Raw genomic sequence first — 20,226 nt, forward strand, 5'->3', positions numbered from 1 at the left:
TGAAATGATGAAAGATCCCTTTCAGTATGTATGACAACAGATTAACAATATGATATGATGTGGGTACTAGTGGACAAGTCCATTTCTGTTCAGCATATCACTGGGCCAGGTGATTATTAGTCAATTTGAGATAAATAACCATTTTAGATTATGGGACATTAAATGTCATTTTCTTGATGGAATTCCTGTTTGTATTGGAATCAACAACATCCTTGAAGTCTATACCAGACATGGAAAACCTTTGGTATACAGGTAACATGTTACAAGCAATACACAGAGTGGCTATTTAAATTGACTTTATTCTTCTCATGTTGCATGGAGAATAAAGAAAGACTAAAGCACTACAATCAATAGATTTTCAGAAAGGTCCATCCGAGAGCTTCACTCTTCATAATGTCCTTTCTGTGACAAAGAAGATAAATAAAGGTTGAGAAAATGTGCTTCTGTATTTTCTGAAAAACGTCTTATTAAATACTGTTCTTCATATAAATATTTCCATCAACTATTCCAATAAATCATTTATTAAAACATTTTTGCTTGCATAGCACAGAAAGTGACCACTGAAACCAAGATATGCTTTTGAAATAATGTTTGTGAACAATAATCCAATTCATATTTGATCCTGTCTTATACAATATATAAAAGAAAATGGTAATGAATAATAGTATGGCTGTTGGATATCAAATATTTACAGAGCTATTAGGTAGAGGCTGTTGTCATACATGAGGCAATTTACAAATTATAACCAATATAATTCATCTGATTAAAAGAACTGACCTGGGAGCCAGCATCACAACTCTTGGCCTCACTCCTCATCCTTTCCTTTCTGTGACAGAGAAGATGGATGGATTATGAGAACATTTTAATTTTACTGTGTAAAGGAATACATTTCATACTGCCATTTACTGGGTCCTTAAAATATATGAGTGGAAACTTCAACAGGTATGTATTATGGTACACTATGAACATCATGCTGTCCCATACAGATACTAAACATGTATCTGATTCTCTTTACTGTGTAATAGCCAACACTAAGCTTTTACTAAATGTTTATTGGCGCAATAGCGTCCATTTAAAGAATTCAATAAACACTCATATATTTTTCTCTTCAACTACAGTATTACAGAAATGAGTTACAACTGTTAAAGCTGTTTGCCGCACAGATTCAATGAATAATCTAAAACAATTCTAGATTTAGCCGCAATTCTACCCCCAAGCCGATATATCCTCAAAACACCTGCGTCGAGGGAATAATCAAACCAAATGAAATTGTATTAGACACATGCGCCGAATACAACAGGTAGACCTGACAGTGAAATGCTTACTTACGAGCCCCTAACCAACAATGTAGTTTAAAAAAGGGAACTCCAATCAAAAATCATTATCAGCTATGTTGGTCCTCACCTGAGGTATTATTGATATCATTTGTCTATATTTTAAATACTATGATTTAGCCAAAATGTTAATGGAAAAATAAATCCATGACGCCATTCTGACTATTGGCATTCAATCAAAATGTCTCTGGATCTTGTCCTGTATAGTTTCAGAACACAATAGATGGCAGCAAATTAATAAACATGCATTGTTATCAATTATGAATAACAATATATACAGTTGAAGTCGGAAGTTTACATAGACTTAGGTTGGAGTGATTAAAACTCGTTTTTCAACCACTCCACACATTTCTTGTTAACAAACTATAGTTTTGGCAAGTCGGTTAGAACATCTACTTTGTGCACGACAAAAGTAATTTTTCCAACAATTGTTTACAGACAGATTATTTCACGTATAATTCACTGTATCCAATTCCAGTGGGTCAGAAGTTTACATACACTAAGTTGACTGTGCCTTTAAACGACTTGGAAAATTCCAGAAAATGATGTCATGGCTTTAGAATCTTCTGGTAGGCTAATTGACATCATTTGAGTCAATTGGAGGTGTACCTGTGGATGTATTTCAAGGCCTACCTTCAAACTCAGTGCCTCTTTGCTTGACATCATGGGAAAATCAAAAGAAATCAGCCAAGACCTCAGAAAAAAATGGTATACCTCCACAAGTCTGGTTCATATTTGGGAGCAATTTCCAAATGCCTGAAGGTACCACGTTCATCTGTACAAACAATAGTACATAAGTATAAACACCATGGGACCACGCAGCCGTCATACCGTTCAGGAAGGAGACATGTTCTGTCTCCTAGAGATGAATGTACTTTGGTGCGAAAAGTGCAAATCAATCCCAGAACAACAGCAAAGGACCTAGTGAAGATGATGGAGGAAACAGGTACAAAAGTATCTATATCCACAGTAAAATGAGTCCTATATCGACATAACCTTGAAAGGCCGCTTAGCAAGGAAGAAGCCACTGCTCCAAAACCGCCATAAAAAAGCCAGACTACGGTTTGCAACTGCACATGGGGACAAAGATCATACTTTTTGGAGAAATGTCCTCTGGTCTGAAACAAAAATGAACACTTACATTTCTGTTTGGCCATAATGACCATTGTTATGTTTGGAGGAAAAAGGGGGAGGCTTGCAAGCCAAAGAACACCATCCCAACCGTGAACCACAGGGGTGGCAGCATCATGTTGCGGGGGTGCTTTGCTGCAGGAGGGACTGGTGCACTTCACAAAATAGATGGCATCATGAGGAGGAAATTTATGTAGATATATTGAAGCAACATCTCAAGACATCAGTTAGGAAGTTAAAGCTTGGTCGCAAATGGGTCTTCCAAATGGACAATGACAACAAGCATACTTCCAAAGTTGTAGCAAATGGCTTAAGGACAACAAAGTCAAGGTATTGGAGTGGCCATCACAAAGCCCTGACTTCAAACCTGTAGAACATTTGTGGGCAGAACTGGAAAATTGTGTGTGAGCAAGGAGGCCTACAAACCTGACTCAGTTACACCAGCTCTGTCAGGAGGAATGGGCCAAAATTCACCCAACTTATTGTGGGAAGCTTGTGGAAGGCTACCCGAAACATTTGACCCAAGTTAAACAATTTAAAGGCAATGCTACCAAATACTATTTGAGTGTATGTAAACTTCAGACCCACTGGGAATGTGATGAAAGAAATAAAATCTTAAATAAATACGTCTCTCTACTATTATTCTGACATTTCACATTCTTAGAATAAAGTGGTGATCCTAAATGACCTAAAACAGGGAATTTTTACCAGGATTTAATGTCAGGAATTGTGAAAAACTGAGTTGAAATGTATTTGGCCAAGGTGTATGTAAACTTCAACTGTATATAATGATAATATGAATAGCAAGTTGATTAAATATGTCTTAAAGCTTTTCAAAGTTGAGGCTTTTTCATCTACAGTGCCTTCCGAAATTATTCATACCCCTTCGATTTCTTCACATTTTATTGCGTTACAAAGTGGGATTAAATTCGATTTTTGTCAACAATCTACTCAAAATACTCTGTGATGTCAAAGTGAAGACAAAAGATTTTTTTAAACATGAATACAAATTGGATTGAATACAAATATAGTCATTTAAATATTCATCCCCTTTGTTTAGGCTAGCCTAAATAAATTCAGGAATAAAATTTGTCTTAACAAATCACATGGACTGACTCTGTATGAAATAAGGGCCACATGATGTTTTTTATGACTAACCCTTCCTCTATCCCCCATACATCCATCTGTAAGGTCCCTCAGTCAAGTATTGCATTTCAAGCACAGATTTAACTAGAAAGACCATGGAGCTTTTAGAATGCCTCATAAAGAAGGGCAGTGATTGGTAGATGGGTAACAATAACAAATCAGACATTGAATATCTCTTTAACCTTAAGCATGGTCAAGTTAATCCACCTAGACACATCAAAGATGCAGTCGTCCTTCTGAACTGAGCTGCAGGACAGGAATGAAACAGCTCAGGGGTGTCACCATTTGGCCATCGTGATTTTAAGAAGTTACAGAATTCAATGGCTGTGATGGGCGAAAACTGAGGATGCATCAACAACATTGTAGTGAATCCACAATAATGACTTAAAAGAAAAATACAAATATACAGAATAAAATTAATACTACAAAACAAAACACAGCAAAGGAATATCATTTTTTGCCTAAATGTAAAGCCTTATGATTGGGGCAAATACAACACATCACGGAGTAACTGCCTCCTTTTTTTTATTTTCAAGCATTACGGTGGCTGCATTATGATATGAGTATGATATAAAGAATAAGGAGTTGAGCTAAGCACAGGCAAAATCCTAGAGGTAAACCTGCTTCAGTCTGCTTTACACCAGACACCAGGAGAGGAACTCACCTTTCAGCAGGACGATAACCTACAACACGAGGCCAAATGGAGTTGCTTACCAAGAAAACAATGAATTTTGAGTGGCCAAGTTACAGTTTTGACTTAAATCGTCTTGAACATGTATGGCAAGACTTTAACATTGCTGTCTAGCCTTGATCCCCAACATCTTGACAGAACTTGAATAATTATGAACAGAATAATGGGCTAATATTGCATAATCCAGGTGTGTAAAGCTCTTAAAGACTTACCCAAGAAGACTGACAGCTGTAATCGCTACCAAATATTTATTCACTCAGGGAGCTGAACACTTACATTTCTATTCATCTTTGACATTACAGAGCATGTGTAGATTGTATGTGTATTTTGTGTAGATTGTTGACAAAAAATTACAGTTCAATCTATTTTACTTCCACTTTGTAACACAATAAACTGTGAAGAAATCCAAGGGGTATGAATACTTTTGCAAGGACACTACAAAACAAGGGAAGTCTGCAAATTATCCTTTAGGATTCTTGAAAAAGTGACTTTACTGACCTTGGAGCTGGCATCACGACTCTTGGCTCTCATCTTATTGACCTGAGACTCAGCAATATCTGCCCTCTCCTCTGCCTCATCCAGTTCATGCTGAATCTTACGGAACTTGCCCAAATTGGAATTGGCTTGTTCCTCCTGTGAAAAATGTTAAATATGATTTATGTTTCTGGCAAACAAAATAATTTGAGAATTACAGATGCATCAGTTAGATGATAGAAGGTTACTTACAGCCTCCTCTGAAGTTCTCTTGTAGGATTTGACCTTCAGCTGCAGTTTGTCCACCAGGTCCTGCAGGCGGCTCAAATTCTTACGGTCTTCCTCAGTCTGCACACAAAAAGAAGAGAAAAAATAGTAATGCTGTAGATTTATCTTACATTTAATTCTGAGCATGTTAATGTAATTGTGCCCTGTCAAATTAAAGTATATAATGTACCTGGTATGTGAGCTCCTTGATGCGTCTCTCATATTTACGGACTCCTTTCACAGAATCACTGCTCCTCCTTTGCTCCAGTTCCACTTCAGTCTCTAGCTCTCTCACCTAGAAAGATATGATCGACACACCATTTCCAATTATTTTGATAGTTACCACTACTTTTAATTTTAAAGCTACAAATATGACTAGAAATATGAAATGTGACATTGAATTCATAGAAGAGAATGTAGCTTAGACACTTACTCTGGCCTCCAGCTTCTGGATCTGCTTCTTGCCACCCTTCATGGCGATTTGTTCAGCTTCATCCAGGCGGTGCTGCAGGTCCTTGATGGTCTGCTCCATGTTCTTTTTCATGCGCTCCAGGTGAGCACTGGTGTCCTGCTCCTTCTTCAGCTCCTCTGCCATCATGGCAGCATCAGTAATGGCCTTCTTGGCCTTTTCCTCAGCATTTCTGCACTCCTGCACAGCCTCCTCCACTTCATTCTGAAGCTGGGATGTGTCGCCCTCTAGCTTCTTCTTCTGGCTCAGTAGGCTGGTGTTCTACACATATATATGACAAATTATGTTTATATTACCTCTACGTACCTCAGGTAGCAGACATTTAAAGATGGAATCCGTAGTAGGGGAAACAGTGCCACTGTCCATCCAACCCCCATTGTTATTGTTTTTGTTTTGTTGACAAAGTAGAAGTGAGGAGCGTTGCACAACATTGTACAGTATATTTTCTGCTGTTTTATTGCGCTTGCAATGACGTCCAAAAGGAAAAAACTGTGTTTGTTGTTTGCAGTAACTTCTTTGTTGTTGTAATATCACAAACAGACATGTCAGTTTCACCATTAAGGACTCCATCTTTAAGGAGAACACTGTTCTATAATACTGACTTACCTGTGAGTGGAGCAGCTGAACTCTCTCACTAACATCCAGCAGTTCCTGCTCAGCCAGTTTGCGGCCTCTCTCAGTCTGCTCCACCAGGGCTCTCAGCTCATCCAGTTCAGCCTGCATCAGGTTGTTGCGTCTCTCCACAATGGCAATGTTCTCCTTCAGGTCATCATTGCTACGAAGTGCATCATCCAGCTGCAGTTGAGAATCCTGTAGAGAGAATTACTGATTTTACTATATTTATTTTCTTGTTTCACAGTGTGGTTTGGCTTTATCTGAAGGCAAAAGTAATGTTTTTAATTCAATGGTGTGGAAGTAATACCTTCAGATGGGAATGGAGACCCTTAAGTTGCTTCTGGGCCTCTGATGCCTGCCTGTTGGCCTGGCTGAGCTGGATCTCCATCTCATTGAGATCTCCCTCCATCTTCTTCTTCAGCCTGAGAGCTTCATTCCTGCTGCGAGTCTCTGACTCCAGGGAGCTTTGCAGGGTATCCACAACTCTCTGCTGGTTCCTCTTATTCATCTCCATTTCCTCGTCTTTCTCCACCAACTTCCGTTCAATGTCAGCTTTCACCTGATTGAACTCCAGCTGAGCTCTCAGGATCTTTCCCTCCTCATGCTCTAGGGAGGCCTATGAGAACATATCCACCCATTGTTTGTAAAATCTTAATTAAATGCTGGTACTTTCACCATCATTAAATGTTTTCTATTCTCACCTCAGCTTCCTCTAGAGCAGACTGTATCTCAGACTTCTCCTGCTCCAGCTGTTTACGGATCTTCTCCAGCTCATGGATGCTCTTTCCTCCCTCACCAAGCTGCTCAGTCAGGTCAGAAATTTCCTCTGTGGAAAAATATAGTTGTACATCAGAATCTTTTCTCTATAACATATCTATATTTTATTGACTAAGTTATATAGGCCATTAATTCTTATGCTCTGACCTTGGAGGTTCTTGTTCTCCCTCTTCATGGTCTCCAGATGATCCAGAGACTCCTCATAAGAGTTCTTGAGTTTGAAGAGCTCAGTGCTGAGAGATCTGGCCTCTTTCTGGGAGCTCTCCAGCTCAGTCTGAGACTCCTCAAACTTCTGCTTCCACTCAGCCAGGACCTGAAAATCATACAGGTGTTTTAAGTAGCTTCAATACAGTGTATGATTAAGATAAGATATACTTTATTGTTCATTAACTTACAGAGAATAAAAACATGTCTTTACGCTCACAAGCCAACCCCCTGGGACACACAGGGTCTGGAAGCAATGGGTCAGGGGGTTAAGTGCCTTGCTCAAAGCCACGACGGCAGGTGATTGCAGGATGATGCCAGCAACTCTACAGTTTCCAGCTCACTCTGCACTAGGTTTTCCTGTCTGAGGTTGCTGGCTCGATTTTATAACCACTAGGCCAGTGGTTCCCAACCTTTTTTGAGCCATGGCACACGGATAGGATAAAAAATTCTGCAGCCTCCCGAGTGGCGCAGCGGTCTAAAGGAACTGTATTGCAATGTTGCGGCGTCACTACAACCTGGGGTTCGATGCCAGACTGTGTCACAACCGGCTGTGACCGGGAGTCCCATAGGGCGGCACACAATTGGCCCAGCGTCGTCCGGGTTAGGGGAGGGTTTGACCGGGGGGGCTTAACTGGGCTCATCGCGATCTAGAGACTCCTTGTCAGGCGCCTGCAGGCTGACTTCAGTTGTCAGTTGAACGGTGTTTCCTCCGGCACATTGGTGCAGCTGGCTTCCGGGTTAAGCGAGTGGGTGTTAAGAAGCGCTGTTTGGCGGTTCATGTTTCGGAGGATGCATGACTCTACCTTCGCCTCTCCCGAGCCCTTTGGGGAGTTGCAGCGATGAGACAAGATCACAATTGGATGTCACAAAATTGGGGAGAAAAAGGGGGTAAAAATATATATATGCAGTATATAAAATCTGCAGAACAACAAAAATGTCCCTATTAATTTATTTAGTGGTAATGACCTTCATCTCATCTGATCCATACTACTAATCATCTATTTTCTGTGACAAAGGTTTTTATAGATTAAATAGTGTTTATTTGATATATTTTCATAGTCCCTTATTCATTCTGATTCATTTGCGTGTACCCCTTTAAGAGCTTCCCGCGAATCCATGCTAGAAATATTTAGTTTCTCTCTGTAAATTATGTCTATAGATGAAAATAGGTTTGGGCTAGAGAGGACCGTTTTTTCTGCACTGTAAATGTGCAACAACAGACACAAAACCATGCTCTGATGGTTTCTATGGCAGAAGCTATTGTACATAGCTAAGCATAATCATACTTGCCTTGCTAATGGTTTCTCACAAGGCGAGTTTAATGGCTGTGATAGGAGAAAACTGACGATGGATCAACAACATTACTTCACAATACTAACCTATTTGGCAGAGTGAAAAGAAGGAAGCCTGTACAGAATTAAAAATTCCAAAACATGCATCCTGTTTGCAACAAGGCACTAAAGTAATACTGTAAAAAATGTGACAAAGCAATTAACTTTTTGTCCTGAAGTGTTATGTTTGGGGCAAATCCAATAGAACACATTACTGAGTACCACTCTCCATATTTTCACGCAAAGTGGTGGCTGCATCATGTTATGGATATGCTTGTAATCATTAAGGACTGGGGAGTTTTTGGGGGATAAAAAAGAAACGGATTGGAACTAAGCACAGGCAAAATCCTAGAGAAAGATGAATTCACCTTTCAGCAGGACAATAAAACACAAAGCCAAATCTACAGTGGAGTTGCTTACCAAGAAGACAGTGAATATTCCTTGGTGGCCGAGTTACAGTTTTTACTTAAATCAACTTGAAAATCTATAGCAAGGCCTGAAAACGGTTGTCTCACAATGATCAACAACTAATTGACAGCACTTGAAGAATTTTTAAAACACTAATGGGCAAATGTTGCACAATCCAGGTATGGAAAGCTCTTAGACTTACCCAGAAAGACTCACAGCTATAATCCCTGCCAAAGGTGCTTCTACAAAGTATTGACTCAAGGGTCTAAATACTTATTTAAAGGAGATATGTCTGTATTTCATTTTCAATACATTTGCAAAGATTTCTAAAAACATGTTTTCACTTTGTTATTAGACAGTGTGGTGGTGAAGAAGGCAAAACAGCGCCTCTTCAACTTTATGAGGCTGAAGAAATTTGTCTTGGCCCCTAAGACCCTCAAAAAACTTTTACAGGTGCACAATTGAGAGCATCCTGTCGGGCTGTATCACTGTCTGGTATGGCAACTGCACCTCTCGCAGGGCTCTCCAGAAGGTGGTGCGGTCTGCCCAACGCATCACCTGGGGCACATTACCTGACCAGGACACCTACAGCACCCGATGTCACAGGAAGGCCAAAAAGATAATCCAGGATATCAACCACCCTGGCCACGGCCTGTTCACCCCGCTATCATCCAGAAGGCGAGGTCAGTACATGAGCATCAAAGCAGGGACCGAGAGACTGAAAAACAGCTTCTATCTCAAGGCCATCAAATTATAAAATAGCCATCACTAACCGGCTACCACCTGGTTACTCAACCATGCACCTTAGAGGCTGCTGCCCTAAAGTATATACATACACATGGAATCACTGGTCACTTTAATAATGGAACACTAGTCACTTTAAAATTGTTTACACACTGCTTTACTCATTTCATATGTATATACTGTATTCTATTCTACTGTATTTTAGTCAATGCCATGCCGACATTGCTCGTCCTAATATTTATATATTTCTTAATTCCATTATTTTACTTTTAGATTTGTATGTATTATTGTGAATTGTTAGATACTACTGCACTATTGGAGCTAGAAACACAAGCATGTCGCTACACCTCCAATAACATCTGCTAAATATGTGTATGTGACCAATGAAATTTGATTTGAAGTTTTCACTTTGTTATTATGGGGTATTGTGTGTAGATGGGTGATTTAACATTTTTTCTATTAATTCCTTTTGAATTCAGGCTGTAACACAACTAAATGTGGAATACGTCAAGTGGTATGAATACTTTCTGGTAGCACCCATGTCAAAATTCCATGTGCATTTCAAAGGAAACGTTTATAAGTGAGTGTTCCATAAATTTACCATTTGACAACCACTGCACTAGGCTACCTGCCGCCCCTAATGTACTATAATGAAGGCTAATAGGACTTGTGTATTCCGTATGTGTTTTTCTTACCTTGTCAAAGTTCCTTTGCTTCTTGTCCAGAGAGGCAGCAGCTGCATTAGATCTCTCCACATCCACCATGAGATCTTCAATCTCATTCTGGAGTCTGTGTTTAGTCTTCTCCAGGGATGAGCATTTAGCATTTACAGCTTCCACAGCTTCCTCTGCATCCTGCAGACGCTGAGCCAGTTTCTTCCTAGATTGATATAGATGAGAAACACATTTCCGAACAGCTGCCTTTTTTCTCTAATATATAACGGTTGTATAACAGGTAATCCATGTATTATTCATCATGTACATTTGTGTATCGCTCATTCAGCCAACGTTAAATAGCCTGAAAAGTAAGAGAAAGTAATAGAACATCCTTACTTTGCGTCCTCAAGCTCCTCAGTCTTCTGGATGGCATCAGTTTCATACTTGGTTCTCCACTGAGCCACCTCAGCATTAGCCTTGGACATGCCACGCTGCAGCTCAGACTTGGCCTCCTGCTCCTCCTCATACTGCTCCCTCAACAGATCTGAGTCATGGCGAGCAGACTGCACTGCATGGGCAAGCGCGTTCTTTGCCTGGTAAGGAAATTTAAAAAAGGATCTGTGATTATGCCTGAAGATAAATGTAGTTGGATAAGCGACTCTGCATTCTTTGTCTAAATACCTTGACTTCCTCCTCCAATTGTCTCTTGAGGTCTTCAATCTGCTGAACGTTGGACTGCTTACCTCTGGTCAGTTGAGAGACCAGAGAGTCCTTCTCCTCCAACTGTCTGGCAAGTTCTCCTGTTTTCATGATATTCAAATTATTTTAAATTATATTACTTAATCTGGTTATTTTTTGTGGGTGTTCATGTGGATGTCCAGGTTTTTTGTTAATATACCATTCTCAGTTTGAAGCTTTGCTTTCTGCATGGTGAAATCATTAATGGATCGCTGTCCTTCCTCAGCTTTCGTCCTGTATTCACTCATCTGGTCCTCTAGAGTGCGGCACATTTTCTCGAAGTTTGTCTTAAAACAGATTTTTTTTAATGACAGAACAGCATCACTAGATTGCATCTTAAAAAGCATGTCAAGAAAAAGCATACATTTAAAGATTGCTCAATGATACCACATACTTTGGACTTGACAATCTGCTCCATGTTGGAGACCACATCATCCAGCTCCAGCCTGAGCTCACTCTTCTCTTTCTCCAGCTTCTGCTTCACTCTCTGAAGGTTGTCAATCTGTTCTCCCAGGTCAGCTACACTGTCAGCATTTTTCTTCCTCAGAGTGGCAGCTGTAGCCTCATGCTGCAGGGTAGCCTCTTCAAGGTCTCTGCGCACCTTCTGGAACTCAGCCTCCCTCTTCTTGTTCATCTCTATCTGGGCAGCAGTGGCTCCACCAGCCTCCTCCAGCCTCTCACTGATCTCTTCTAGCTCTCTGGCCAAGTCTGCCCTCTGTTTCTCCACCTTGGCACGGGCAGCTCTTTCAGCCTCCAGCTCTTCCTCTAATTCCTCAATGCGGGCCTAAAATAGTAGGAATTCAATTCATCTAGTTCAAATGTGACTTTAAGAATTAAAGCGTTTCAACAATTTTCTCGAATTACCTGCAGCTCCTTCAGTTTTTTCTGGAGCTGGGCACCCAAGGCTTGCTCATCCTCAATCTTGCTGTTGAGTTGGCTCATCTCAAAGTCCTTCCTGTTGAGATGAATATGCATTTTTTGTGTTTTCTATTGAATAATACTTTGTTAGCATATTTTGATCTCTGATCTTACTTCTTCATTCTCTCCTCCATCTGCTGCTTGTCATTCTCCAGGTCCATTAGGCTTTCCTGGGTCAACTTCAAGTCTCCTTCCAGCTTTCTTTTGGCTCTCTCAAGGTCCATTCTCACCTTCTTCTCTTGCTCCAGAGACCCTTCAAGCTGATAAAGGTTATGTAAAACAATTTTTGGAGTAACCAATTCACTGAAGCTTGTTTTTAGGATATCACTAATTTTCCTATTCCTATTTGATACTCACATCATCAACTTGCTGTTCCAGTTTGGCTTTGGCCTTGGTCAGCGTGTTGACTTTGTCCTCCTCACTCTGCAGGTCATCCAGTGTTTGTTGATGAGCCTCTTGCAGAGCCTTCTTCTCCTTGGTCAGCTTGGCAATGATTTCGTCCAGAGCTGCCATCTCCTCAGTAAGGTTTTTAACCTAAGAAAACAGAACATCGTCATTACACTTCCTCCAAACATATTAATTTGAGTTTTAACAACACAGTAATAAAGAAAAGTGTTTACCTTGTTCTCTGTGGCATGCTTTTCCTTCTCCACTTTAGCCAGAGTGAGCTCCAGATCATCAATGTCCTTCTTGAGTTCTGAGCACTCATCCTCCAGCTTCCTCTTCTTAGCAGTTAGCTCTGAATTCATCTCCTCCTCATCCTCCAGTCTTTCTGTCAGCTCTTTGGCTTTGGCCTCAAGCTGGATTTTGCTTTTGATCAGACCTTCACATCTCTCTTCAGCATCAACAATACTGTCTTCTTGCTGTCAATGTGTCAATATATTGTAATTATGTCATATTCTCCAATGCTCAAAAGTTTGTTTGGAGGCATATTTGGACACTACAAATGATTGACAAATGCTCCACTGATTGTACGTATCTATTTAGAAAATCATGTCTCTTTTCTCTGTTTTTCTTTTTCTCTTGTTAGCTCTTAGCTAAAAGCTAACTAGAAAGGCCATTTTGACCAAAGATGTGACTGCTGCAAAGTAACTGTAGTGCAGTTAATATTACTCACAGTTTGGACTGTAAGCTGCAGGTCGTTCTTCTCTTGGAGAATGGAAACCATCTTTTCTTCCAGCTCCTTTCTACGGGCTTCAGATTTAGCATAAGCCTCTTTAAGCTTCAGGAATTCTTCCTTCATGTTGGCCATCTCCTTCTCAGTCTCTGCTGACTTCAGCAGAGGTTTGATCTTGAAGTACAGCTTCATCCAGGGCCAATTCTTGACACCCATGAAGGCACGAATGTTCCATTGGATCACAAGCAAGGCATCCCTGCAACATTTGTATAAAATATGGTTAATACAATCGTTCCTCACCCCTAACATATCCTCTGCAAAATGTTAAGCTAATCTAATTTCTACCTGCGGTCAACCATTTTCTGGAACTCAATTCTAGCAAGTAGACCACGTGATCTGGCCTGGAATGCAGTGATGATAAGAGCGAGACGATCATCTCTCATCTCCTCAAGTAGACCCAGGAGACCAGCCTTGAAGAACACCTGAAGATACACAAAGGTCATATTGTGGTGCTTGGATCGTCTTGTATTTGGTGGGGTTGTATTTTTCTGACAGTTGACTATAAATAATTTGAATGTGGTGTCCCCCAGATTTACAAAACGTGGCAGTCATGTTTAGATTGCTGATTTCTTACTTCTGTAATGAGCAATTGATTTTATAACATCAGACCCAGCATGTTGACCAAGAGTTACTAAATTTGGCAAGGTCTTTAAAGTTAGAAAGTCCATCTCAAACGGTTTGGCCATTATGCTTTTAACTGCTTACTGTAGATCTAGATCTACTACATTGTGGCCCTATACGAAGTATAAATGTGTAACTGGACCCATTTGCCCAAGAGACAGATGACATAAGATAAGCATTATCAGTTGTATATTAGCAGTTATTTCAAGAGAGGTTAATGGCCAACAAGCTGCATAATCCATAAACTAAAAGTAAAGCTATCATGCATGTTAAAAAAATGATAGTTTTCAACAACCATATTAATAGATTTATTTTTATAAATAAAGTTTTGTCCGAAAATGCTGTTTGAGGTCTTTTCCTTAGTAGGTGACGTCAAGAGTTCAGCTTGTGAGAGAAGAGGGAGCTCAGGATAATTGACGATTTTCACACTAGAATTATCATTTGGATGGGCGTTCAAGTGGATATTTCTGAGTCGTATGTGGTAAAATCCCACTTCCCACTTGGTTACGAACGCACAATTAGAGAATTTACCTTAGTGTGTCCTAATCTGTACTGGGTGTGGTCAATATCCAAAGAGCCCAGCAGTTTTTCTGATGCCTTCATGTTGTCCATGAACTGACCCTCAGGGATAGCTTTTGGATTGAGGATGCGGTATCTGAATTTAAATTAGAAAACAATTATCTTCAAAAATGGAACACCTGAATAGGTAAACAGTTGAATTTATTTTCATAAGGAAATGAATAATTATTTTACCTTTGTTTGAAGTCAGCATACAGGATTCTGTTGGGGAAGCCCTTTCTGCAGATCCTGATGCCTTCCAGCACACCGTTACAGCGCAGCTGGTGCATGACCAGAGGATTCTCCATGGCCCCAGGAGTCTTGGTCTCATTGGGGATGATGCAACGCACAAAGTGGGGGTGAGTAGACCTCAAATTGGTCATGAGTTTACCCAAGTTCTCCTGTGAGTATGACAAATGTAGAATTTTACATCGGTGAATGAGTCTCCAAGTACCTCACGAGTCACAACAGCATTTAATGCTAACATGCCAATCCACAACATACTTTCATCTCAAGTATAGTGCAAATATAATACATTTGTTAATCATACATATGTTTATTTAAGCTCAGATTTACCCTGTGCAATGCAGACACAGTCTGGAAGGAAGAGCCTTTCTTCTTTTTTCCTCCAGCCGCTTTTTCTTCAGGTGCTGTATGATAATGAAATAACTATTCAAATATACTATTATTATTACTATGATATACTGTGGATTGTTATTTATTTGAGTGTGTTGTAGTCTTTGCAGATATGAACACATAGTACCTCCTTCTGCACCAGCATAGTTTGCAAAGAGGTTGGCCAGGAACTTAAGACTTGACTTCTGGAACAGTGCGACCACAGTCTCATTCAGAGGATCCTTGTTCTTCACCAGCCAGTTACCAATGTTGTAGTCAACAATGCCAGCATAGTGAACCATGGAGAAATGGGCCTCTGGTTTACCCTTAACAATCCTAGGCTTCTGGAAGCATGCATTTTTGCCCAGATGCGTATCATACAGCTTAGCTTTGAATGTATTATCACTGGCCTTTGGGAACATGCACTCCTCTTCAAGGATGGACATGATACCCATGGGCTGGTGGAAGGAATGAATGGAAATACATTTATGTTAAGGGAAAGGCATTGTGAATAAATATCAGAATAATTTGTCTTTGAGATACATTTATGAAGACTGTCCTTGTAATATTTCAAAACCTCAAAGATTACTTAATATACATCATATAAACTACTGCACAACTGAAGACACTAACCCTTTCAATGAGGTCAATGCAGGCAGCCAAGTCCATGCCAAAGTCAATGAACTCCCAGACAATTCCCTCTTTCTTATACTCTTCCTGCTCCAGCACAAACATGTGGTGGTTGAAGAACTGCTGCAGCTTCTCATTAGTGAAGTTGATGCACAGCTGCTCAAATGTGTTGAACTGAAATAAGAATTCACAGTTACTTTATCTTGTCAGCTGTAATTTTTTAGATGAATCGTTTTATGATGTGTCCTTTTTATCAAATTTACATCAAAGACTCACCTCAAAGATCTCAAAGCCAGCAATGTCTAGCACACCAATGTAGTGCTGGCGAGCATTCTTAGTGTCCAGAGTAAGGTTGATTCTTATCACCATCCAGAGGAACATGTTCTCGTAAATTTTCTTTGCCAGTGCACCAACAGCGTAGTACACCTACAAAATATTGAGAGAAGAAAATACCTCAACATAAACACAAAGGACAGTTTCCAAGACACCGATCGGCCTAGTCCTGGCCAAAAAAGCATGTTCAATCGAGAATTACAGGTATGAACATCTTAGCAACTTTATAGACAAGTTTCATGCTCAATATTATGACATTTTTTGGGAGACTCACCTGGTTGACATTCTGACCTTTGGTGACCCACTCATTTCCAACCTTGACCCTTGGGTTACACAAGCCCTTGACTAGGTCAGCAGAGTTGAGGCACATCAGATATGCAGCTTTGTCAAGATCTAGAAAGGCAAAGTTTTATGATTGGAAGAGGCAATCTAACTGATTTAGATTTTCAGATTTTTCAGATACTACTGCATATTGAAGTGAAAGGTTTTAAATCCTCAGCACTCACCCTCAGTGCCATCTGCCTCTGCTTGCTCCTCCCGCTGCTTATTTTTGAACTTCATGTTGCCGTAGTGCATGATGGCACCAGTCAGCTTATACATGCCATTCTTCTCCTCTTGGGAGAATCCCAGCACATCAAAGGCATCCTAGTCCCAAATGAAAGGTAATTGTTTTGCATTGGAGAAGGGGTTGGAATATTATTGCATATACAGTATATAGATATATTACTCACATCAGTAGCCATTAGCTCATCTGAATCATTAATGGAAGTTACAGCAATCTCTCCTTGGGAGATGAAGGCATAGTCATAGGGATTGCTGGTGATGAGTAACATCTCTGAAAAGAATTGAACAGCTCAGTTTATTTCTGTTGATGGTGTAGTATAGGTCATAACATAATATAATCAGTATTTGGATTGGGGTCAATTAGAAAATTGCCATTGTTTTTAAAACAAGTCATTTTATAAATAGACAGGTCAACAAATTAGCCCTAATCAAGTTTCAAAAACTGCAGCTGGAGATTGTTTTGTGTGTATTGAGTATTAGTGTTGTGAGCTTAAACATAATTTAAATAATTGCACCTTTCTGGTGGACAAAGAAAATTTTAAAAATCACACTATATTGTTTTGTGAGGTTTACAGTGGGGGGATGGGGTAGCGCACTGCCTGGGCTGCACCATAAGAATTTAATTGGATTTCATCAGAAATGTTCAGTTTAATCCAGAATTGACCTCAACCCTACTGAGTTTGATGATTCAATACTCACCCAGCAGTTCTGGTTTCTGTTGTGACAGGATCTGGTAGAAGATGTGGTAGTCTCTCTCAGCCTTGAGCTGGAAAGTTACACGTGACTTCTCCAGAAGATCTGATCAGTATGGAAAGTGCTTTTGATATGAATGTTTCCTGTCAAAGAGATCTGTTCAAGCCTTGTCAAATTGAGTATTGTACTCACAAGTCTCAATGTCAGCAGATGAAAGCTTCCCAGTGACTCCAAAATGAATTCGGATGAATTTACCCTGTAAGTTATTGTCAAAGCAGAAATTAATAATCACATTAGATCAGAGTTCAAGTAGTATTTGTTTTCTTTTTGAATACCTAAGTAGGTGTGCATGATTGAGCTTGCATTGTGTAATGGAACTGATGGAATAGTCCTACAAGTTTAAATTCCACCTATCTGGTTCTCAATCAAACACAGAAAATATTGAAAAGAAAACAAATACTATTGAAACCCAGCTCTGTTGCACACATACATATTTGATATTTGATTTGATATACAGTCCCAAAAGGGTTGATTAGGTGATGGACCTGAGAAAATTAGCTGATGTCATGACATCAATTAATTGTATCCTAATAAATTTCAACCACAAAATACAACAGATAAGATGAACATGTATGATAAGATTTAAATGATATTTGACTGCAAACAAAGACCGAACGTACAAATCGGGAGGAGTTGTCATTCCTGATGGTCTTGGCATTACCAAAAGCCTCCAGGGCAGGATTGGCCTGGATGATTTGATCCTCCAGGGTCCCCTACAAACCAACAACCACACAGTGTTAAAATAATGCAATAAAGATCTGTATGAAATATTTGGTTAACACATTCAGCCATGAAGAATGCTGCGGGCGTGGAAAATGATGCAGTTTTATAGTTTCAAAGCAAATATTCTGCAATTCTATACATTTTGCCATGCGGCTGAGAATATTATTTTTCATTTTTAAAGTTAATTTCCTTCAATAATTCTACACATTATGCCATGGCTTATACCTTGTTCTTATGCAATCTGAGTGACTCAAACATTATAACATTTTGGGAATTTTAAATTCTCCCTGACTGTTTAATTTTTAATTGAGTGATTATTAGTTCTCAAAGATTATCTTTTTTAAAATATTTTGATCCGTTATCTTTTCTATATACTTATCTGGTTTTAGTCGTTTAAGTTTACACTGAAAACGTATTTACCATCCCCACATTTTTTTCAAAAAATTATTATTAATATTAAAAAGTATATAAATGTTTTGTATTCTATTTGACCTTTTTTTCATCAGATGTACTTTTCTTTCCGCTAACAGCAGCAATGCTGGCGAAATACTGGATGACTCTCTTGGTGTTAACAGTCTTTCCAGCACCGGATTCTCCACTGGAATTGAAAATACAAATGGTAATGTCTCAGAATTTCTCTTAACTTTAAATAGTCTTAAATGGATATAACCTTTGGTTGATGTACTTACGTGATAAGGACAGACTGATTTTCCCTGTCTGTTGAAAGAGAAGTATCAGTAAATGTGACATTATCCAAATATCATTTGATTTATGTAGATGAAAAGGAAAAATTATATTTTACCTGACAACATGTACTGGTAGGCATTGTCAGAAATGGAGAAGATGTGAGGTGGAGCTTCACTCCTCTTCTTGCCTCTGTATGCATTGACAACAGACTGATCGTACACTGGCAGCCACTTGTATGGGTTGACAGTGACACAGAACAGCCCTGAGTAGGTCTGTGGAAGACAAGAGGGATACCGCAGATTTAGTTTCATTCATTTGAATTAATATTTGATTTAATGGAGATATTAGCAGACAGGTCATTACTTACATAGATCATCCAGGCTGCGTAACGCTCTTTGAGGTTAAACAGCACAGCGGGCTCGTGCAGGAAGGTGAACATCGCCATGTCCTCAATTTTATCAAACTTTGGCGGGTTCTGGGGGTGGACGTCCTCCTCCTTCACAGTAACAGTCTGAAAGAAGAGCAAATGAAATTGTTTTGTTACATTTTTAAGGTGTAGAGACAAATCCTAACTTGAGATTGATTATACACTGTGTTGAATTTTCGCAAATTATACATTTACATGTAATGCCTGATTTGCTTGAAAGTTATAGATCTCATGTTAGGATTCTGCTTTTTTTATTTTCTCTTGTGAGAATAATTTTAATAGTAAACATTAAAAGCACATAACTCAATTCAGTTTATAATTAATAGTTCATCAATCATTGAGTTATCGTAGTAGAAAAATGTATTATCTTATGATTTTCCAGAAATGTTTTTCACCAAAATATTTACCTTTCCAAACTCAGTTTCAGCGGTGACTTTAGCTCCATCTCTGCTGGTGATTGTGGCCTTGACGTATTCAACCTCAGGGTCAGGCACATAGCACTCTCTCTTTATGTCAAAGGGTCTAGTCTGGCATTCCATACGCTCCTTGTCTGACTTACGCAGATAGGACGCTGCGGCGCCAAACTCTGCCATCAAACTGTCCACCATTTTTAATTCTGTAAAGGCAGGAACAGACCATTGAATACCTACAGTATGTACATATTACGTACAGTACAAGGTGCAGACCCAAACACTGCCATCAACGCGGCCCCCATTCTTAAATCTATGCAGGTATGTGTGTATCTATTATTATTATTAGGTTCAATTATCAATTACATTTGTTTCAATCAAATGTATTTATAAAGCCCTTTTTACATGAGCCGATGTCACAAAGTGTTATACAGAAACCCAGCCAAAAACCCCAAACAGCAAGCAATGCATATGTAGAAGCAGATGTAGCTAAACTTCCCGATTTACATGTGGCTGTCCTCTCACTGTTGCCATGGTTTGTTGTATGCTAGGATTCTCATGACAAACAATTCTCAAACTTAAGAAAGAACAACCATTTAGATCTTCATACTTTACAATATGTTTTACAATATGAACCACATTTTGATAGTTTTACATTTTATTCTGTTAATGAAAAAGGGAACCGTGCATATTGTGGTAATAATCTAATATCAGTGTAAAGCACTAATATTAAATAAATCATCAACTTTAGGGCACCAGGGCTGTATTTCACTTCTCTCTGGTACCATTTTTGGAATGCATAATGTAAATAAAACATTTGAT

At 39.3% G+C, this 20,226-nt stretch overlaps 1 protein-coding gene across 2 annotated transcripts; it reads right to left on the reverse strand.

The window, feature by feature from the left end:
• Positions 1-279: 279 nt before the first annotated feature.
• Positions 280-19,617, reverse strand: LOC106590267 (myosin-7). Of its 2 annotated transcripts, none has more exons than XM_014181089.2 (38): positions 19,402-19,617; positions 18,935-19,078; positions 18,683-18,839; positions 18,570-18,597; positions 18,373-18,478; positions 17,778-17,870; positions 17,290-17,353; positions 17,104-17,202; positions 16,572-16,675; positions 16,347-16,485; positions 16,115-16,233; positions 15,784-15,933; positions 15,511-15,681; positions 15,026-15,335; positions 14,839-14,912; positions 14,458-14,663; positions 14,236-14,359; positions 13,369-13,505; positions 13,024-13,279; positions 12,527-12,769; positions 12,264-12,440; positions 12,021-12,166; positions 11,853-11,943; positions 11,383-11,772; positions 11,149-11,275; positions 10,932-11,050; positions 10,647-10,843; positions 10,290-10,473; positions 7,052-7,217; positions 6,829-6,953; positions 6,435-6,743; positions 6,119-6,322; positions 5,477-5,773; positions 5,234-5,338; positions 5,029-5,124; positions 4,801-4,935; positions 778-826; positions 280-402 (listed from the first exon to the last, which is right to left on the reverse strand). In XM_014181089.2, exons 1-37 carry the CDS (start codon positions 19,600-19,602, stop codon positions 806-808), a joined length of 5,814 nt encoding a protein of 1,937 aa, XP_014036564.2. In that variant the 5' UTR covers positions 19,603-19,617; the 3' UTR covers positions 280-402; positions 778-805. The 2 variants fall into 2 exon arrangements, with proteins under 2 accessions (XP_014036564.2, XP_014036565.2); XM_014181090.2 differs by having other exon boundaries at positions 15,029-15,335; positions 19,402-19,610.
• Positions 19,618-20,226: the final 609 nt, after the last annotated feature.

This window comes from Salmo salar, chromosome ssa29, assembly GCF_905237065.1.
Source record: "Salmo salar chromosome ssa29, Ssal_v3.1, whole genome shotgun sequence".
In the NCBI taxonomy this organism is placed as follows: domain Eukaryota; kingdom Metazoa; phylum Chordata; class Actinopteri; order Salmoniformes; family Salmonidae; genus Salmo; species Salmo salar.